Source organism: Mus pahari, chromosome 8 (genome assembly GCF_900095145.1).
Source record: "Mus pahari chromosome 8, PAHARI_EIJ_v1.1, whole genome shotgun sequence".
Taxonomy (NCBI): domain Eukaryota; kingdom Metazoa; phylum Chordata; class Mammalia; order Rodentia; family Muridae; genus Mus; species Mus pahari.
Window position 1 is genome coordinate 68100863 of NC_034597.1, and position 19060 is coordinate 68119922.

At 46.4% G+C, this 19060-nt stretch overlaps 1 protein-coding gene across 5 annotated transcripts in view; it reads left to right on the forward strand.

Moving 5' to 3' along the window:
* Enox1 (ecto-NOX disulfide-thiol exchanger 1) overlaps positions 1-19060 on the forward strand; it is a 549637-nt gene that overhangs the window by 489293 nt on the left and 41284 nt on the right. For all 5 annotated transcript variants that reach the window (XM_021202858.2, XM_021202859.2, XM_029541528.1 and 2 more), the window contains 2 exons: positions 3780-3887; positions 7869-7925. In XM_021202858.2, the coding sequence (XP_021058517.1) occupies positions 3780-3887; positions 7869-7925 (165 nt within the window). The remainder of the gene's footprint in view (positions 1-3779; positions 3888-7868; positions 7926-19060) is intronic.

Consider the following 19060-nt stretch of genomic DNA (forward strand, 5'->3'; position numbering starts at 1 on the left):
GACTAACCTGACTGAGACAGTGAGCGAATAAACAAAAGACAATCATAAGGGCACCCGGAAAAGCTGGGATCACGTGGGTCGGGCGTTTAGCTAGAGAAGATGGAGCACCCCATTCAGAAGCTCAGGGTGTTTATTATATACAATTGAACTGGTAGGAAGGGATGGGAGGGGAGTCTGCTGCATACGGCTGAACAAGGAGGTAGAAGGGGGTTTTATATACAGCCAAACAAGGAGGTGGGGTTATTAAATCCAGCCGATCATGGAGGAACGATTATTATATACAGCTGATCATGGAGGAACGATTATTATATACAGCTGAACATGGAGGAAGGATTATTATATACAGCTGAACATGGAGGAACGATTATTATATACAGCTGANCATGGAGGAACGATTATTATATACAGCTGAACATGGAGGAACGATTATTATATACAGCTGAACATGGAACAAGCCCTGTAGGGGAGCAGACTTCAGGCAGTAAACATCCAGGGGAAGAAGTCTATAGTGGACATTTTCTGCAAACACTATCAGCATCCACACAGAGATCCATAGAAGGCTTTGACATCTTTCCGGGTCCTCAGGTGGAAGGCCTCACCAGTCCTGTAGTTCTGAGGCACTGGGGTCCTTGACATGTCACTACCCCTGGAAAACACTCAGGCCTTTCCTCACTCTCTGCAACGAGGACTCTTTATGTGCTATTACTGACAAAGGTGAGACGTCTGACTGCTGTTTTCCATCTGCAGGTAGGAAGGGTAAATGGTGCTGCACAGTAGTCATGTGGGTCAGTTTCAACCTAGACCTTTTAAGCATGCCCACACCCTTGAAGTAGTATGGCTAGAAGAGTGGCTTAGGGAAATCCTCCCACAAGACAATAAGGGAGCATGCGATGGCGTGTCTATTGTGGTCTTGTGTAGTTTGGGAGAACAGCAGGTGCCGATTTTCCACTGGAAGGGCAGATCCAGTAAGTTGGGTCCACAAATCCTACAGAAGCAGCACAAAAATGTTAACACAGGCGGACCCTGAAAATAGAAATCATATTGAAAATATAGTAAATGGTAAAGGAAAATGGCAGTATTCCAGAAAAAAATACATGCAAAACAACAGAAATATACGTGTTTCAGGGGAAAAAAATAAGTTCAAATAAAAGTCCAGATGTTATAATCATTCAAGCAATTGTCTGTACACAGGAAGAAAGGGAAGTAGGGATGAATGCAAGATCTTTGTTTAAAGATAGAATTCAAAGGAAGATTAGAAGAAATGGGAACTTAAATGTGAAGTAAGGTCAGGGGAAGGGTGTGTGCACATGCACGTGCATGCGTGTGTGTGTGTGTGTGTGTGTGTGTGTGCGTGACAGAAGGTTCTACCATGTTTCTCATTTATTCACTGTTTATAGTGACAGCTAAGAGTTGTAATCAAGTCTTTTCCCTAATCGTAAGCTCATTTGATTTTTTTCCCCCTCGTTACTAAAACAGTATGCTCATTACAGATACGGTAGAAGGTTAACAAACAGGACTTAGAGACCACAGACCAGCTCCTGCAGAAGCAGTGGCCAGATCCCTTCCTGTCAATGTGGCCAGATTAAACAGAAGCTCTGTGTTGCCTGGCCTCTGTAGCCAAGCTGCACATTCTCATGTACTTCCCCAGTATCTAGGGTTTGCACAGCTTCACATTTCAGGGCTCTGCACATAGATGACCACCCTTGAAGTAACGAACCCTCCACTGCGGGGCAGTGAGCAGATAAACGTCCCCTTACCTTTGAAGACAATTTCCTGTTCATTTTGTTCTCTTGAATTAAAAGTTGGGTTTGAAATATTTTTAAAATACTCCCTGTGTGTGTGTGTGTGTGTGTGTGTGTGTGTGTGTCTGTGTCTGGGTATGTGTCCACTCATCTCTTCATTTGCGAGTGTAGGTGTATATATGCCGCACAGCACGTGCAGAAGTTAGAAGTCAACCTTTGGTCTCAGTCTTTGCCTTCTATCTTGTTAGAGGAGGGAGTCTCATGTCCCCCTGGTGCATCTGTCAAGCCAACTGGCTCTCAGTTTTCTCAGATTTGCCCCCCCCCCACCTCACTTTAGAAGTCCTGGAATTATAAACACAAACTACTGAACCCATGGATTCTGGAGATTTCTATTGAGGTCTTCATGCTTGTGGGGGAAGTCCTTTTACCCTAGATTTGTAATTTTCCAGTAAGGCAAAAAAAAAAAAAAAAAAAAAAAAAAAAGCTGACATCACCTACATCAGAATGTCAGACAACCTCGGGCTGTCCTCTGGCCAGCGATGAGTGAGAGTGAGCAAAGCATGGACCACTGTTCCTGCTGTCTTTGCCCTGTTTCTCTGTACTCCACGGGACCTAAAGGGTCCCCGAGTTTCTGTGTCCTAGGCCGCTGATACACAGTTCATGCTGGTGAGTTGTCAGAGGGAGCCATGATCATAGAATAGGAGAGAAATCACTGTTTATACAGAGAAACTAAGGGGGATGTGTGTGTGTATGTGTGTGTGCATGCGCGTCTTGGATAAGGGGGCGTTTTTGTTTCCTTTTGTTTTGGTTTAGTTTTTGTGAGCACTTCCAATACCCAGTTCCTCTAAAACCCGTGGTATTGAAGATTCAGCGAAGTCCTTCTGAGTGGCAAACATAAGCATGAGGCTTCCAGTGTGAGGATGCCTTGGACTCTGTGGTTAGCAACTGGCCAGCTGCTCTGTGACCTGATGCTGGAGGTGGCCCCTTCACGGCAGGAACACAGTACTCTTTCACGTCCATAGAGAAGCGTTAATTATGTGCCACAGCAGGCAAGCATGCTCTTCTGTGTTTTCAAACTGGTCCTTTGTTGTCAAGAGGCTTTTGGATAGACATGGCGATTTCCAGGGCCAGGTTTGCAGCTCTTGAACATAGTCTCTAGCCCGCATGCGCATGCGTGCGACCCTCAGGAAGCCAGGGCAGGGAAGCTCCGGGTTTTGGGCAGACGAGCTAAGCCTCCAGATGAGTTACAATTGATAGAGCAAGGAGGGCTCAAGGCTCACAAAATCCCTTCAGTGGGCCTGCCTGAAAATTGTGGTGTAGGCCGTAGCTTAGTGTTTTGACAGCTTATATCAGCAGTTTTCCCGCTGATATATGTATTGCAGTTGGACTTCTGTCCTGCTGATCCAATAAAACATCTCCGTCACAACAGAGAAAGTAGAAAGATCTTCCGTGGCTCCTGCCACTTGGGGAAATAGCTGTACGGTATTGCCATAAAGCTAGCTTCACTTTAATATGGAAATCAAGGACAACTGAGAGAAAGTAGGCTTTGGCTTAATATTTAGCTGTTTTAAAAGATTTTTTTTTTTATGTATGTGTGCATGTCCAGATACTTATGGAAGCCAGAAATAGGGATTGAATTCTCTGGACCTGGTGTTAAACTGTTATCCACTGCCCTGCGGGTGCTTGGAACCAAACCTGGGCTTTACCTCCTGAAACTTCTCCCCTTATTCTTCATCTGTCAATTTGTTTTCATAAACATGATAATATATCTTTTTACAAATACATAGTGGCCAGAGAAATATAATGGTGCCTTCACAAATACTACATGTCAGTATCATAAACGCCCTACTTATGCTTCCAAAACGGCAACGCTCCCTACCATATGTGGGGAGACCTATCCCAGTTAGCTGATGTTTGTATGAACCTTTCCGCTTAGAAGCAAACGAAGCCCTTGGTGTTGTTCGGAGGCTGCCGTGAGCATCGTACGTCCCGCTGGCCTTTGGCCCTCCTCACACCAACTATCCCTTGATTTCACAGCAATTGCTGGCCATCCAGGAGGAGCTGAACAACAAAAAGTCGGAGCTGGAGCAGGCGAAGGAGGAGCAGTCTCACACACAAGCATTGCTGAAAGTCCTCCAGGAGCAGGTAAGGGGCAACCATCCGCTCTGCTCTCTCAGCGGTTCAGACACCGCAGGCGCACGCGCACACACACACACACACACACACACACACACACACACACACACACACACGGGCCAGTGCGGCACATACACAAAAGGGCTGAAGGAAGCCTGCAGGAGACTTACCCTGCACTCCCTCCCAGCTCCCAGGAGCTCCCCTGTGTGGGATTTATGATGGCATTCCCAACCTCCCTGTCCTCACCCATGATATCTACTCTGATGATCTGAGCCCACCTGAGTTACGTTACTGTTTTCTTCCAGAAGACAAATGATTTTTGATAACGGTTTTCAACCATTGAAACCGTGTTCCAAAGTAAGCAGGTAGTTTCTCTTATGTCTAAGAGTGAGGAAAATGAGTTTAGCATAATCCATGACGCTCCCACAGACATGTGGATAAAAGGTGCTGATGTAAAGAGATATGTAAAACCTATCCTTCCCGTGTATTGGGCCACCTAATCTGATCTGGGTGAGCCACAGACTTTTCATTTGCAGTCTGGGAGACTGATCGCTTCGTTCTGCCTCTGAAATGGAAGTGCAGCCTGACGCTGTTAAGTGCATAGGAAAGTATTGTCTTACGGTAGGGGAAGATGGGTCAGCAGAAAGATGGGTCGGCAGAGTGAAGTCGAGCTTCGTTGTCTCTCCTGGAGAAGCCTGGGTGCCCTGGGAGTGCTTTCCAGCCAGTAAGTGATGAATGCTAATTAGATGTGTCAAGGGAACAAAGATAGGGACCCCCAACCCTCTTTCACCAAAATAGAAATTGTTTAAAAGTTTGTACTCAGATACAGTTATGAGAACTTTATACCATGTAAATACCTTCAAAGGAGATGTGACTCAGTCACTTCATAACTGACTTGGAATTGTACAAATGTACTTCGTTACCTTTTGAGGAGAAAGTGATGTTTGTTAGGTCATTCGAGAACATTCACGGATGTGGAGGAAAATGCTTTATAAATATAACCATGAACAACACACAGGGGCTGACTCTGCTCAGGTGAGGATATGTTAGCTAGAGCTGAAAACTGAGGCTAATAAAATCCACAGTGACCTCCTCCTCGGCTGTATAATTGTGCCCGCCACCCTCACCTCAACATCATGAAAGCAAAGTCCATGTGTGATCTGGACCACCCAGACAGCTGTGTCACTAGGTTCTTCTCAGTGGTTTGGGTTTTTCTGCTTTGGGGGGTTATTGTTTTGTTGTTGTTTTGTGTTTTTCGATAGCTTTCACTAGTTTACTTGTCATGCATTTTTTATTTTTCTAGATGACTCAAATCCTGTTTTCTGATTTAAGCTTTAAGCCCACTTATCAAAAGAGATGAGTTGTGCAGAATATATTAGGGGCAGCTTGCTGGTATGTGGTCTTAAGAAGCAAGCTTGGCACAGACACTGGGGGAGCATCCCACGCCACTCTCGATCACTTAAAAAAAGAGAGAGGGGGGGGGCTGTGAAAAGGACGCAGAACAACCAAAATTGCTAAAGTCCTATAAAATATGACTGAGGGAAAAAACATGTTTATTCCATCTACAATGGTAATGTGAAATGAATGGCTTTTTCACACAAAGGCACCAAGAATACCTGAGCCCGTGGAGGCCAGCAACACACAGCAGCCAGATGCACTCGTACCATTGCTACTACTGAGCAGTTAGCCTGCAAACCCTGCCCCTGCTGTCCCTACCAGCCATGTAGAAGGCAACACACATGCAGTGAGCATGTTCTACCTCTGAGCAAGATAGGTCCCTCCCACATACCCAATCACGGCCTCATGAGCCTTCCTCTGGATTTGTATAGAGTAACTCCAAGCCAGAAGATCTTTTTGGTATCATCATAGATACGGCTCTTTCAAACTCCCACCACATGAAAACATATGTCCCCTCTGGAATTGTGCTTCCAAGAGCAACTGCCTCTGTCTGTGAATCCTGACCAGTCTAGGCTTTGTGCCTGCTCTTCAGGTCTGTTCCATGACTCTCGGGTTCCCAGGTCCACCAGTCCCACACGCTCCTGCCTTTCATCTCCTTGGCAGTGAAGAGATCATTCTACACTTATAGTTCATAACCCATATCTCCCAGGCCTGGGAAGATGTCCATCTCTAGCTGGGGGTTGGGGGAGGGAGAACAATAGGCCAAAGGCATAGAGAGTGACTCTGGGAACAAAAAGCAAGACCAGGAGCCTTCACTGCAATGAGAGGGCCTGCAGGAGTTCCCTGGGTGGAAGGGAGCAGCTGTGTGGCAAAATGGACACTGAGAAGACTGGAATACATTTAAGAGGGTAGGACATCACCTGTCATATGTGTGCTAGTAAACATTTAAAGCACATGCTCAGAGAGAGACATACACACACATACACAAAGACATGTGTACTCATGCACATAGACACATACTGGCATACACACACACACACACACACACACACATACCAAAAGACATGTGAACATGCACACTCAGACATGCACATATGTTCACACAGACATTTACACACACACAGAGACATGTGTACACAGGCACACACACAGACATGTGTGCACATACACAGACACATGTGCATACATGCACACAAGTGCACATACATACACACAGAGATGCACACATGCACAGGTGGAGTTTCCAGACAGAGGGAGATGAGCAGCAAAGGGACTGAAAAGGAAGATGAGGAATTCCATAATAAGAAATTTTAAGCCTGGAAAGAATATTATTTACAATCTATCCTTATACACTCCAGTAGCGTTCTCATCACTATGGCATAGCATATGCCTGTTTGCACTTTCCTGTATCTTGCATTTCCACCACACCCTGATATTTGTCAAGCATACAACCACCTATGATACAGCCCTAAGAAGGATGGAACATGTTTTTGTTGTGCCTAATTGAGTTAATGTGGCAATGACCCAAACCTCTTTAGCTTCATCATCAGCTGCTTCACCCTCAAATCCTCATGTCACTGTCCCTGTAGCAAAACCCCTCACTTGGCATAGCTTTCTCACAAAAGTTAAGGATAGCCTTAAAAACCCAATTCTCCGATTCCAGTATGCACAAATAGCCATAAGGAACCAATGCTCTGAATCAAGCATGGTTGCATATATGATTTTATTTTCCTTCAGATTTTACTAAATTCTTTCCCATAGTAAGTATTTTCCATTGGGCAGAAAAAAGAAAAAGAAAGTCACGGACTGACTATGCTGCCCGAGCATCACAAACTAAGAGAAGGGTCATCCAGGGATAGGCCAGCTCTCCCTCCTCCACTGCCCTCTGTCACCGTAGGTCTGCCCTGAGTCAGGACACGATGAATGTCAACTCCAGAGCTTTCCCGAAACCCTCAGTAGCTGGTTAGTCTTAAGCAGAATGGGGGTGGTTTTAAAAAATCTCATTTGCTAAAGAATTTTATTTCTAAAGCTTCCACGTTGGGAGAGATGTCTTTCTGTTCTTCTCCTGAAAGACACAAAGTGTCTCCCCCTGTTATCCAGTGTCTGTGATTCAGCCCAGCCCTCAATGAGGATGTCTATGGCAATACTGCAGCATGCGCTGTGGCTGGAAGCCCGTCACTCACCAGTGATCGTTAGCATAACATCATTAGCTGGTAGCAACTCACAAACACTGCAAGGTTTAAATTAATGGCAATCCCACCAGGAAATGAAACCATTTAGCATGCTGAGGAACCAATCTTATATGTCTTATGTCTATAAAACTGCTTTCTAATCTTGCTTAAGAAATAATGGCCAAGATCGCCTTTTATTTGTTTGTTTGTTTATTTATTTATTTTTGCCAGCCCCCGAGCTTTGTAAAATATTGCTCTCGAAGCAGTTTCAATAAGAGTCATTGTAATTATCTGCTCCATCTGTTTGTCCTCGGAAGTTTTATGAAACGCAACCTCAGATGAAGCAGAGTTAACAAGATGATGTATGCTTAGTGGATATGCTTGCTTATTCTTTTCTGTTGTTTTTCCTTCAATGTTGCAGTTAAAAGGTACCAAGGACTTGGTGGAGACGAACGGCCACAGCCACGAGGATGCAAATGTAGGTACCACAACCTGGTGTTTGCACTTCTTGTTGGATGTTGGTTGAATCCCAGGGGCATGGCACTTTGTAACGTAAAGAAGTCAGAAGCCCTGGTCTCATTGGCTTGAGATTATTCAATAGATTTTTAATATAAGCTTTGATAATGTTATCATAGTGTATATCCTATGATAGATGTTCACCATTATTATTATTACCTTTGCTTACCAAAAAAACAAACAAAACAAAAAACAAAACAGCTTAAACATCCATTCATCAAAAATTCTAATTGCAGTGGGTTCCCTCAAGACCTTTACTTTTCCAAAACAACATGTGTTGGGAGGCCAAATGTGGCAGCAGTCACCATGCTAAGCCGTGTCTCACATTAGTATGCATTACGTTTGCTTGTCGGTGCAGGGGACAAATGACTGCCATGCTAAAGAGGACTCTTCATGCCCAGCCAGGCCATTAGGAGAGCTCTGACCTTTGCTTTCTGCCCAACCAGTCGCGTGGTGTGCCTGCATGTTCTTTGTGTAAGGAATAATGGTGCCAGATCCTGTTAGCACCATGGCTTCTCCTCTTACTGTTCCTTAGATACCCAAATCCCAGAGAGTAGCGCCCTGGAGGTTTCCTGCTCTGGATGGAGTAACACACCTTGCTGAGAACTGTCCCTCCATGTGCTTTGGTGGCTTTGTTCTTGTCCTTTCCAAACTCTTCTGGATCTCTGTTTTATCTGATTAGCGTCCTTACAGGAAATGCCTACTAAGCAATCCCTTTCACAAAACACAGTATCAGACGTGGTAATGAATGCTTGATTAAGCCCGCACTAGAAGAAATTATATATTTCACGTTCACTCTTGTTTTAATTATATGCAGCACAAAGCCTAATAATAATCATAGCGCCCAAGTCTCCCTCATTGAGATTCCTCCCCGACAGCTTTTAAACATAGGGTACTTAAGGGAGGACTTGCTGTGTTAGTGCGCTCACCAGAGTTCAAGGGGGGGTGGGAAGGGATTCCAGAGGGACCTAAGACCACTGTGTGCTCTCGGGCTGAGGACTCAGGAGCACAGGCGGTGACATGTCTTGGAGAATGAGGCAGCTGGTGGGAGACACAGTTCAAATCGTAGACTCCTGTGACTTATTTCCTCACAGCTTGACAAGTCACACGACCTTTGTGATCTTCATTGCCTCACCTGTGGGATGGTGAGGCTACGCCCTGCTTAAAAGCCCACCTCGGGGCAGGGGAGATGCCCAGTGGGTAGGAGTGCTCCCTGCACAAGGGTGAGGACCCGAGCTCAGGTTGCCAGCACCCAAATGAAAACAAACCCAAAATCTAGGCATGGCCATGTGTGCCCATGACCCCATCATTGGAGAATGAAGACGAAAGCCTGGAGGAGGCGGGGAGAACAGGCCAGACAGCCTAACAGAAATCGAAGTCTTCAGGTTTAGTTAAAGACTAAGTCAGCAGGCGAAAAGGGTGGAGCTAGATAGAGGGAGGTACTTTCTCTGCCCTGTGCACATGAATACAGAGGCCATGAGTAGACCCACATTGCATATAACCCACCCCACCCCACCCCACCCCACCCCACCCCACCCCCCTTGCCATGCCATTGTACTGAGTTAAGGTTCTAGACAGCCTTACTGTGTAGATGCTGGGATTTGCCGGGTTTGTTTGCTTGCTTTTTATGCTGGCTAATGAAAGCAGGCTCTCTGCGTGTGTGGGGTTTCCCTGGCTTTGATGAGTGAGTTGGGTGGATAGTTGGTGAGCAAAGCTGCCACACGGCCCTGTCCCCACTGGCAGAATCGTCTCCCCAGCCCCACAGTACATCGCCCACATGTCTAACCCCAATGCCCCTCTTTAGAATCCTGTCCTGCAGGACTCCATATGCTCAACCCAAACCTCCCCATCCAGCGCTTAGAGCCAGGTCCTCGGTGCCTTGCAAGGAAGCTGCTGTCTAGTTTAAGAAGCTGGGCAAAGCGCAGTGGGCCTCAGTTTCCTGGTCTTGGCATCCCTTCCCTTGGAATTCCTCTGGAAAAGGAATAAAAGCATGGATGTGGGGATGCCTTGAAATCCTGAGATTCTGAGAAAGGAAGTCACACCCTCAGGGGCTGACTGGATTGACCCAGATGATTCACATAAACACAGGCGGCCTATCAAAGACATTCAACCCTGAGGCCTCCTTGAGAACTGAGCATTGTAGACTGGGCAGGTTAGAGGTCATAGGATCTTTTGGAGGCAGGTTTTTAGACTTTACAGTTACATGTGTAGGCCTCATGAGGTAGACTTTGTAATCAGCTCAGAATCAACCAATGAGCATGGAGTTCCAGCCAAGTAGGAGAGCCACAGCTCATACCCAGAGTGAGTGATCTGAGGATAGCCAGATGGCACATGCCAGTCACTGCCCTGGCACCTCCCTGCCTGGCTCACTTGGGCTCTTTCCATATCTACCAGGGCTTTGCCAGCTAGTGAGCTATCCGCTTCTCCTTCTCTTTTCCCGTCTGCAATTGTGCCTCCTCTGCGTGGCTTCCCGGAATGTTCATCGGTTGCAGCTGTGTAAAAACAAAGAAACCCGTCAGTTGTTTAGGGCACGCATTCGAGAGTGGAGCTGAACATCCTGTAGGAATATCTCTACTGTCTGAAAGAAGTCTCCCACTCACCAGCCTGTTAGCCCTAGGGACTTGGAACAGACCAGGCTTTCAAACCACCACAAAAGAATTTATTTCCGACATGATCACCCAGAGCCGTGTGCCTGGGGCTGGCTGTTTGACCCTGGTGAACTTCACCTTTCCCATCTGAACTTACGGTAAAGGAACCAGCGAATACATCAGTGGGTCTCAACCTTCCTAATGCTGTGACCCTTTAATACAGCTCCTTCTGTTGTGGTGACTCCAACCATAAAATTACTGAGATTGCTACTTTATAACTGCCATTTTGCTACTGATGTGAATCGTAATGTAGATATTTGATAAGCAGGGTATCTGGTATGCGATCCCTGTGCATAGGTGGCTTGACCCCCAAGGAGTCCTGGTGGCCCACAGGTTGAGAACCACTGGAATACACGAACACCTGGCCTGGCACACATACTCAGCAGCTGTGAGTCCCTTCTCGCCTGCCTTGACGGTGTGCAACGTGGAAGGCAGGACTTTGGCAGAGTGGAGCTTAGTGCAGAGAATGAGATTGAATGCTGTGAACCAGAGGAGGTTCGTTAAGATGTATAGATTGTTTTCGCTGTAATTATTTATCTCTGGGGTCAGGGTTTTACACATTATCATTCATTAACAATGGTTCGGCGGTGAACTGACACAGGCTTTAATCGGTATTCTTGTGAGAAGTGACAGCTGCTTTGGTAAAAGGACACTGTATTTGGCCAGAGAGATAGATAATTCAGCAGTTAAAAGGGCTCGGTGCTCTTGCAGAAGACCTGGGTCCCGTCTCCAGCACTTACGTGGTGGCTCCCAGCTGTCTGTAACCCCAGTACCAAGGGATCTTATGACCTCTTCTGGCTTCCACAGACATTAGGCATATCTAAGGTGCAGGTTCATGCAGTTAAACACTTGCACATATAATAAAGTATATATGCTACATGTCTGTGCTGGGGCTTTACCTGCCTACGTTTGGCTAATCGCACTGTGATTAATAGGCACTTGAACCTGGCTTTCATCCCCTGTTTACTGTGTTTGTTGGTAGCTGCGTCATGACACGACAAGACCTTTAGTCTGTGGCTCTGTTTGTCTTTGAGAGGTCAGTGTGAGGGCTTCACTCAGTGTGAGGTGAGCCATATGAAAGGATCCATCCACTCAAAACCTCAGCCTTGTTTTTCCCTTAGCATTACCACCCCACACGCGAGAAGCATGTGACTTTTTTTTTTCACTATATTTGCATTTTATGGGACACCAACCGAATCTGGCCTGGCATTTTTGATGTCCTAAAGTAGATATTCTCATAAAAAGACACACCTATACCCATATCAGCTGCTCTAGTAGCATGTTCCCAAGATAAGTTAAAAACCACTTCAGAGCCGGGTGTGGTGGCACACTGAGTTCGAGGCAAGCCTGGTCTACAGAGTGAGTTCCAGGACAGCCAAGGCTGTGTAGAGAGACCCTGTCTCGAACCCCCTCCAAAAAAAAAAAAACACTTCAGCCCCCTACAGATCAGTCTCAAAGGCCTTGCTGTCTGAGAGAACTTAATAGTTCTAGCACAATCGCTAATATCCTATAGAATCTTTATATTCGGATTTGTATATGTCGACGGGAGATGGGCAGGCCATTTTCTCATAGGCACCCAGTTTAACACTGGCCATAATTCTTTTGCCTTTGGGTGTCTCGTTTATTCCAGACCCCGTTTCCTCTCCTAGGAAGCAAAGCTAAGAATGTCTCTTTGATTCCCACTCTCAAGCTCTTTCATCCCCCTCAGCCTGCTGGTTGCCTGGCCTGCCTGGTCCCTGGCAATTATGTGTAACGGATACCAGGATCTTACATTTAAAAGAAGGCATCTGTTCTCGTCCTGTATCTTCTTCATGACCCCTGCACAGCTGCATCCCTACCCGCGAGTATCTGTGTTTGGGATGGGAGAGGGAGAAACGCAGGGGCAGTCAGGAGATATGACACGCAGCGGCAGCAGAGCCCTGCAGGGGGCTTTGTGTGTCCCGTGCGTGCGTGCGTGCGTGCGTGCGTGTGTGCGTACATTCTGGGAAATCCTCCTTTCTGTTCTGGGGAAAGCCGACACCCACATCCCTCTATTCACACAGTTCAGTTCCCTCCTGTGTAGAGGTTAAAGAAATCAGGGGCAATCTATAGGAAGTTTAATGGGTGGCGCTGAAGGTTACTGCTGTCAAGCACAACACCATTCCCACCCAACTATAAAACAAAACACAAAAGAAAAAGGACCACTCGGTTTCTCACACTGTCTCCTTAAGGGAGTAAATCTCTGGAGCTGTCTTTAAACCTGTCAGAGCAAAGAGGTGAGGAGGGTGTGGAAGAGATACAGCACAGGGAGCGGTCCTCAGGGTTAGCACACAGTGACAGGACGCCACCATTAACCGTGTGTTCTAATGGTATGAGTGGGGGAAGACCCTGAAAGTATCCAGTCCATTGGCCAGTGTCAACGTGTCTTGATTCCAGTAAAAGCCTGCTAAGTGTGTTAAGACCGAGCGGCTCCCTCGGAAGGTGGGACCATAGTCTCAAGAGAAAGGACAACTCAGCTTTGCTCCCGTTCTTTCCAGAGTGGCCTAGCCCCTGGGGAACTTGACCCTAAGCCAGGAAGAGAACAGTGGCATAGAAAGACGTTTCCCCTGCCTGCCCACCCCATCCCACGAGTTCTGTCATGTGCCAGTGTGGGCTGACCCTTGCAAAAACACTATGGCTCTTCTATACGCTCCCCTGTTCTTCTCCTCGCATCTGTTTTCTGGCCATCTCGTGCTGCCCTTGGCCTGTAGAGCCCCCTCGTTTGTGTTCCCACACATTCTGCCATCCACTCTTATTCTGTAAACTCACAGATATTCATGAGGACTAGCAGGAGGAAGCAGAACACACGAGCTAGCACAAGGTCTGGGTGCTAAACCGCTTCAACCCTGGCTGACTCTGCCACTGATGGCCCCAATTCCACCAAGTGGTTCCCTGGGCCTGTTTTTCTTGCCTCTGAAATGGAATTAAGATCTTACTGCTGCTGGGCTTTCCTGCCATACAGACAGTCATTATATGTTAGGTGCCAACAGAGCTCAAGGTTCACATGCCATGTGCTGTGCTAGGCTCTGGAGTATGTAATGAAGATACACACATGCATGTATGTGCACATACATGCACACACACATATGCATACACACACAAACACACATGAGAGAAAGAAGAGGGGGGGGGGCGCTGAATCCCTGTGCATGTGCCGGGCCCTTCCAAACTTGCCTGTCTCATTGTACTCTAATAGCAGGCCTCTGTGTCTTCAGCTCGATACCCCTCTGGCAATGGTGGGCCCCAGGGAACTCTGGAAGGCCTTTGTTGGAAGGACCAGTCCCATGGAGGAAGGCAGTCATGGCACGATGTGATAAATGATTCACAGTTCTAAGACCCTAGAGAAGTAGCCACTGTGTCCCCCTTCGGGGAGAGATGGAGCCACGTCTGTATGTACCTAGATCACCCTGGCTCTTAGGATGCTGGCAAGAGAAGGGGGTCTGTTGATACACCACCCCTCCAGGTCACAGTGCACTGGTCCTAGAAAGGATCAAACTGGGTGCTAATGTTGAGGGTGGGCAGAGCAGACATCTCAGCCATGGTCCTGGTCTTCCTGCCCATGCTTGTCAGCTTCCTTGCTGGAGCCGGAAGCCAGGGTTAATAGTAGGTCGTTGGATCACTTCTTTTCAGCTCTGAATGTTACTCAGGAACCATGGTTCTCTATAGAAGTTTACGTTCACTACTTAGAACATTAAGTATTCATAATGATTTCCATAGCCATGAGACCAGTGAGGGAGAGGTGTGGAATCTCACCATGTTGCTGTGGCCATGCACTGGAACTGGAACACAGCCAGATTCAGACATGTTTAGTGTCGTTGGCAGGCTGAGTAAAGAGATTTCAAAGTACCTTCTTCTCCTTGACTGGGTTAGAAAAAACAGGGACGGGAATAAATTTCGCACGTATGAAATGGTCAGACATGCCGTAGATGCCTGTGCGCGTAAAGCCGAGAACAGAGCACAGGCTCTTTGAAGACAGAATGCACTTCCCAAAAAAGGGTTGCTGGTCTTCCTACTCATTGTAAAAGCAAATGTGACAACTAAAAACGGATAATGTTTATAGTCCGCACACAAACAGATAAACAAACATAAACATGAAGGCTTCTATCATAAAGTGTCGTCTTCTTAACAAACACTTGGGAATGCCAGAAATCATAAGACAGCAGATAATCATCGGCAACTATAGCACTCAAAAGTGAGTGTCTCCGCTTTGTGTAGTTTCTCCATTGGCAGCACTTACATTTGTATTCATTTTAACAGGACTTACAGTATATCATGTCGATAATTTTTAGAGGTTTTTCTACACAAATCACAGACATTTCTCCTATGTTATTAAATGTGGTTTCTTGATATGATTTTTAATGATGACCTAATATTTCATACTACCAATGTACTCCAGTTTATTTTATCATCTCTGCTGTGGGACTTTAAAGTATGATTTGTTTTTGCTGTCACAGATAGTATGCAGTGAATGTCCTGGAACAATGCATTTGTTAATTCAGCCATCATCTAAACACTTTATAAATGGAGGCTTTGGTGCTGGGTTGGGATTTAGGGATAAAAGGAGATCCATGGAGTCTTTAAAAAGATTAAAGATCACCCTTTTCTTGGCAAGTGATTAAATAAACAGCCCAAAATGCTATCTGGATATTACCTTGTAGAGGACCAGCTGAGTTCCTCAATGGGAGAGAAGGACCTTCTGAAGGAAGAATATTTGCACTTTGAAGAGAAAGGCAATCACATGTACGGCATAAATAATTCAGAAGAACAAAGCTTAGATATGCTATTTGGAGTTGTGTACTGTAGGCTGGCCTTCTTCGTGGCCTGAAAGTGCAGAAGCCCATGTTCCATGTGGATTGTAGACCAAGGCTAATGGAATTGGGCCACCACCCCAGCAAAGCTTGTCCACTCTATCCAGAGAGTAAAATGGAGCTGAGCAGACCGGCTCATTGAAAGAATACGAATACTGAGTTCTAACCTCAAATAGAAAAGACAGCACTTACTTACGGCCAAGCGTTCCCTGTAAGGGCTAAAGCATTCACAGGAGATGTATATACATTTCATATAGCCATGATCTGAATACAGGTAATAGGTTCTGAAACCATACAAACCTAGGGGGCTCAGTCACAGCACCCTTCCCTCCCATACATTGTGGTGAAACTCATATCCAGTTGGTCAGAAGGAGAGAGTCACTCTAGGGTCTCATGGAGACTCCCAGGAGCTAGCAGTATCAGTGTTCTCAACACAGCATGGAGTAGGAGACAGCACAGGGCGAGGCCACTTTCTCCAGCTCTGTGTGTTGTTCCGTAGTCATGGGCTTTCTGGGTGCTGACATTTATTACTTAGAGTGGTAATGTTTTATAGTGAGCTCCATTGCTCTCAGTTTCTGCTGACCACTTGAGACCAGGAAGGAGGGGAAGGTATGAAAGGTGGTCACCATGATGGACCGGTTGAACTCCCACTCTAGAAGTTGGTCTTCCTGTGGACTTCATGCTCAGCGCTGCCTGACTGTCCTCAGATGGGTCTGTAACGCAACGCCACAACAGGCGAATGTCCACTATATCTCTCCACTCTGCTCTGACCTCATTCCTTGTATCACCAAATGACTTGGCAGATTGAGACATCCCATCAGGAAATGTGTTGGAAGATAATAAAGAAAACAAGTGGGTACGGTGCTGGGAAGAACGGAAAAGGGAAGGTGGAAAAGACCAGAGAGATCTGACAGACACTGTTCCCCGTTTCACCATCTACCATCCCCGAGCCTTCCTGAATCCATCCTGGCAGACAGCAGAGCCACATTGGCTGCCATCTCTCGGCACCCTGCCAGCTCCAGCAACAAGCTCTGTTTCTACCAAAGGTGCAACCGTGGCTGCATCAACATCCAAACTTCATGGGCAAAGGTAAACCAAGGAAAGGGCTAATGACTCAAGGCAAGAAGTCCAGCTGTCAGTGCACAAACGAAATCACCACTGGGTTTCATGGAAGAAACCACACAGCTGTAACTTGGAAGTAAATCTCTCTGAACCACCCACCACCAAACGAAGTCTGTCTCACTCCTTCTTCTAGCCTCAGACTCGGTTTATGCTCAGCAGAACACTCCCTTCCCCCAGCCTTCCCTGAAAGATCTATCTGGGGTGTGAGTTCACTGCCACCTGCTGCAGATTCATCTCCCCTCCATCCCAAACATCCCGAGATACCAGAAGAGCTTAAAGCCAGATGGGGCGTTTTCATCAAATCTTCAAGAAGGCTGGGAACCTCAGGCTAGTGATTTTAAGTTGTTGAACCTTAGCAAAGCGTGTCATGTCATGTGAGTCCCCTGCAGGCCCCTGATGTGACCAGCAAAAGCTAGCTTCAGAAAGAAAGGTGTGAGAAGGAAAAGACAGCAACATGCTTTGTTGCGTTTTAAAACGTATGTCCACGGTGAGCCCAGAAGGGGTTCCTGGCCTGTCACACTCTTAGAGAAGTGACCCCCTGTGACCATAGGAAGAGTCTTTAGGAGACTTATGATCAGCCCCTTTGCCCAGTGACATGGTGGACCATCTCCCCAAACGCACAGAAATCTCCTAAAGCTCACTAACCATGGAACATGTTTTTTTTTTTTTTTTTTCTCTCTCCCTAATTTGTTCTGTCTTATTCCATCCCCCACACTGTCCCCTAAATCCTCCATGCCTTGGCCCCTCCTGTCTCTGTAATTGCCCTCGTGGTGAGGTCCGTGGCCTGAGAACTCAGCATCACGTCATTCCTATTATGTCAGCCTCTCTGGAGGATTGCAGAGTGGCTTTTTCTGTCTGGACAGCTTCCAGACTGTTCCATGTATGCTGATGAACCACTTATGTTTATGAGGCACGCAGAATCTAATTTGCACAGGCAATTCCTTACCACACCAGCTTTCAGAATGATGATTCAAAACTATGAGAAAGATCTGTGAGTGCAAAATTTAAAACCCAATGTCCATGTCGGTCCAATATCCTGCCTTGCCCCACCACCCCCACCATTCGCCCACGTACATGTCAGTCCTGAACCTTTTTATGTGGTAATACTCGAATTGGTTCCTTGCTAAAAGCAGAATTACCGTTGGCCTGCTAGCCTGAATAAATAGCTTTAATCAACAGGTCAAATTCAGCTAGGTGAACCATTCATTAAAAATTCTAAATAATTAGATTTTTTATTGATAATTCAGCTTGCTCCATCTGTCATGTCATCCCTTTTCGCTGGCTTTGCAAATCCCACCTGCTTTTTGAGCCCAGCTCAATACCCTTTGCTTGGGGCCCTACCCTACGCGATCCTCCCAAATCAATGACAGGTTCCCAGAGTCTTCCCACAGTCTACCACCTCCATTCCAAGCATTTTTGAAGAGGCCAGACATGATAGGCGGACCCCCAACTCAGGTGTCAGTTCCTCAAAGCATCTGCATGGACCCTCTTCAGAACCGAGCACAACAGGGAGCCCCCGGAAGCCAGCGTGTCTGTAATACACGTCGGTGGACTGGCATGGCCATTCTACAGCCTCAGGCCGCTCTGTTGTGTCCGTTCAGCCTCGCTCAATGAGAGGGGCAAGCCCTTATTTCTGTGTATTTCCTGCGGGTTATTATAAAGCTGTCTTTAGAGAGTTAACTTGAAGCCATATGGAGAAGGGCCAGGTAGACTACGAAAGTCAGAGCTGAGATGGTAAGGATTGCCCCATTCACACATCTTACTTTCTGGATTTTTTTATTTAGCCCAGTCTCTTTTCTTATTTAATTGCTGTATGCATGTGGGTATTGCTGGGGCTGCTCTTGTCTCATTTCTCTTGGTTTCGGTCTTGTTTTCTGTGATAGAAATAGAACTCGGGGTTAGCAAGCTCATCTTCCCATTCACCACTCCTGAACCCCGCATGTGAATTTTACCTTCCGGGGCAGTAGTTGCCAACTGCCAGAAAAGCAATGAAGCCAGAGAGCTATTTGAAGCAGAGGGGGCTGGGCCCCAATGTAGAGTTTCTGATCAGGTAGGTTCAGATTGGGGCCTGAGAAACTACATTATTTTGTTGTTGCTGTTTTCTTGTTTGGTTGGGGGTGTTTTGTTTTTTTTAGTGCTGGGAATTGGACATAGGGCCCCACAAATGCTAAGCAAGTGCTACCAGTCTGCAGGCCACACTTTGTGTAAAAGCGCCACATCCTATCAGCCAAGACCGCGCTAGAGAGATTTGACTGAGCCTCTTTATATCACGCTATGTTCTGACATATTTTACATGCCTGGCCCGCTGCTCCATTCTTACACTGTGAGAGAGCAGGACCCACTCTTAATCATCTTTACACCTTGTTGTCTTGAGTCAAAACCTGCCATTATAATAGATTCCCAATAAATACCTGGTAAATAAAGAGTCGTGGAAGCTCAATAAATTCAAGCAAATGAAACCGAGGGCTCCAAATGTCTCAGCAATACCCGTGTTGGGCTTA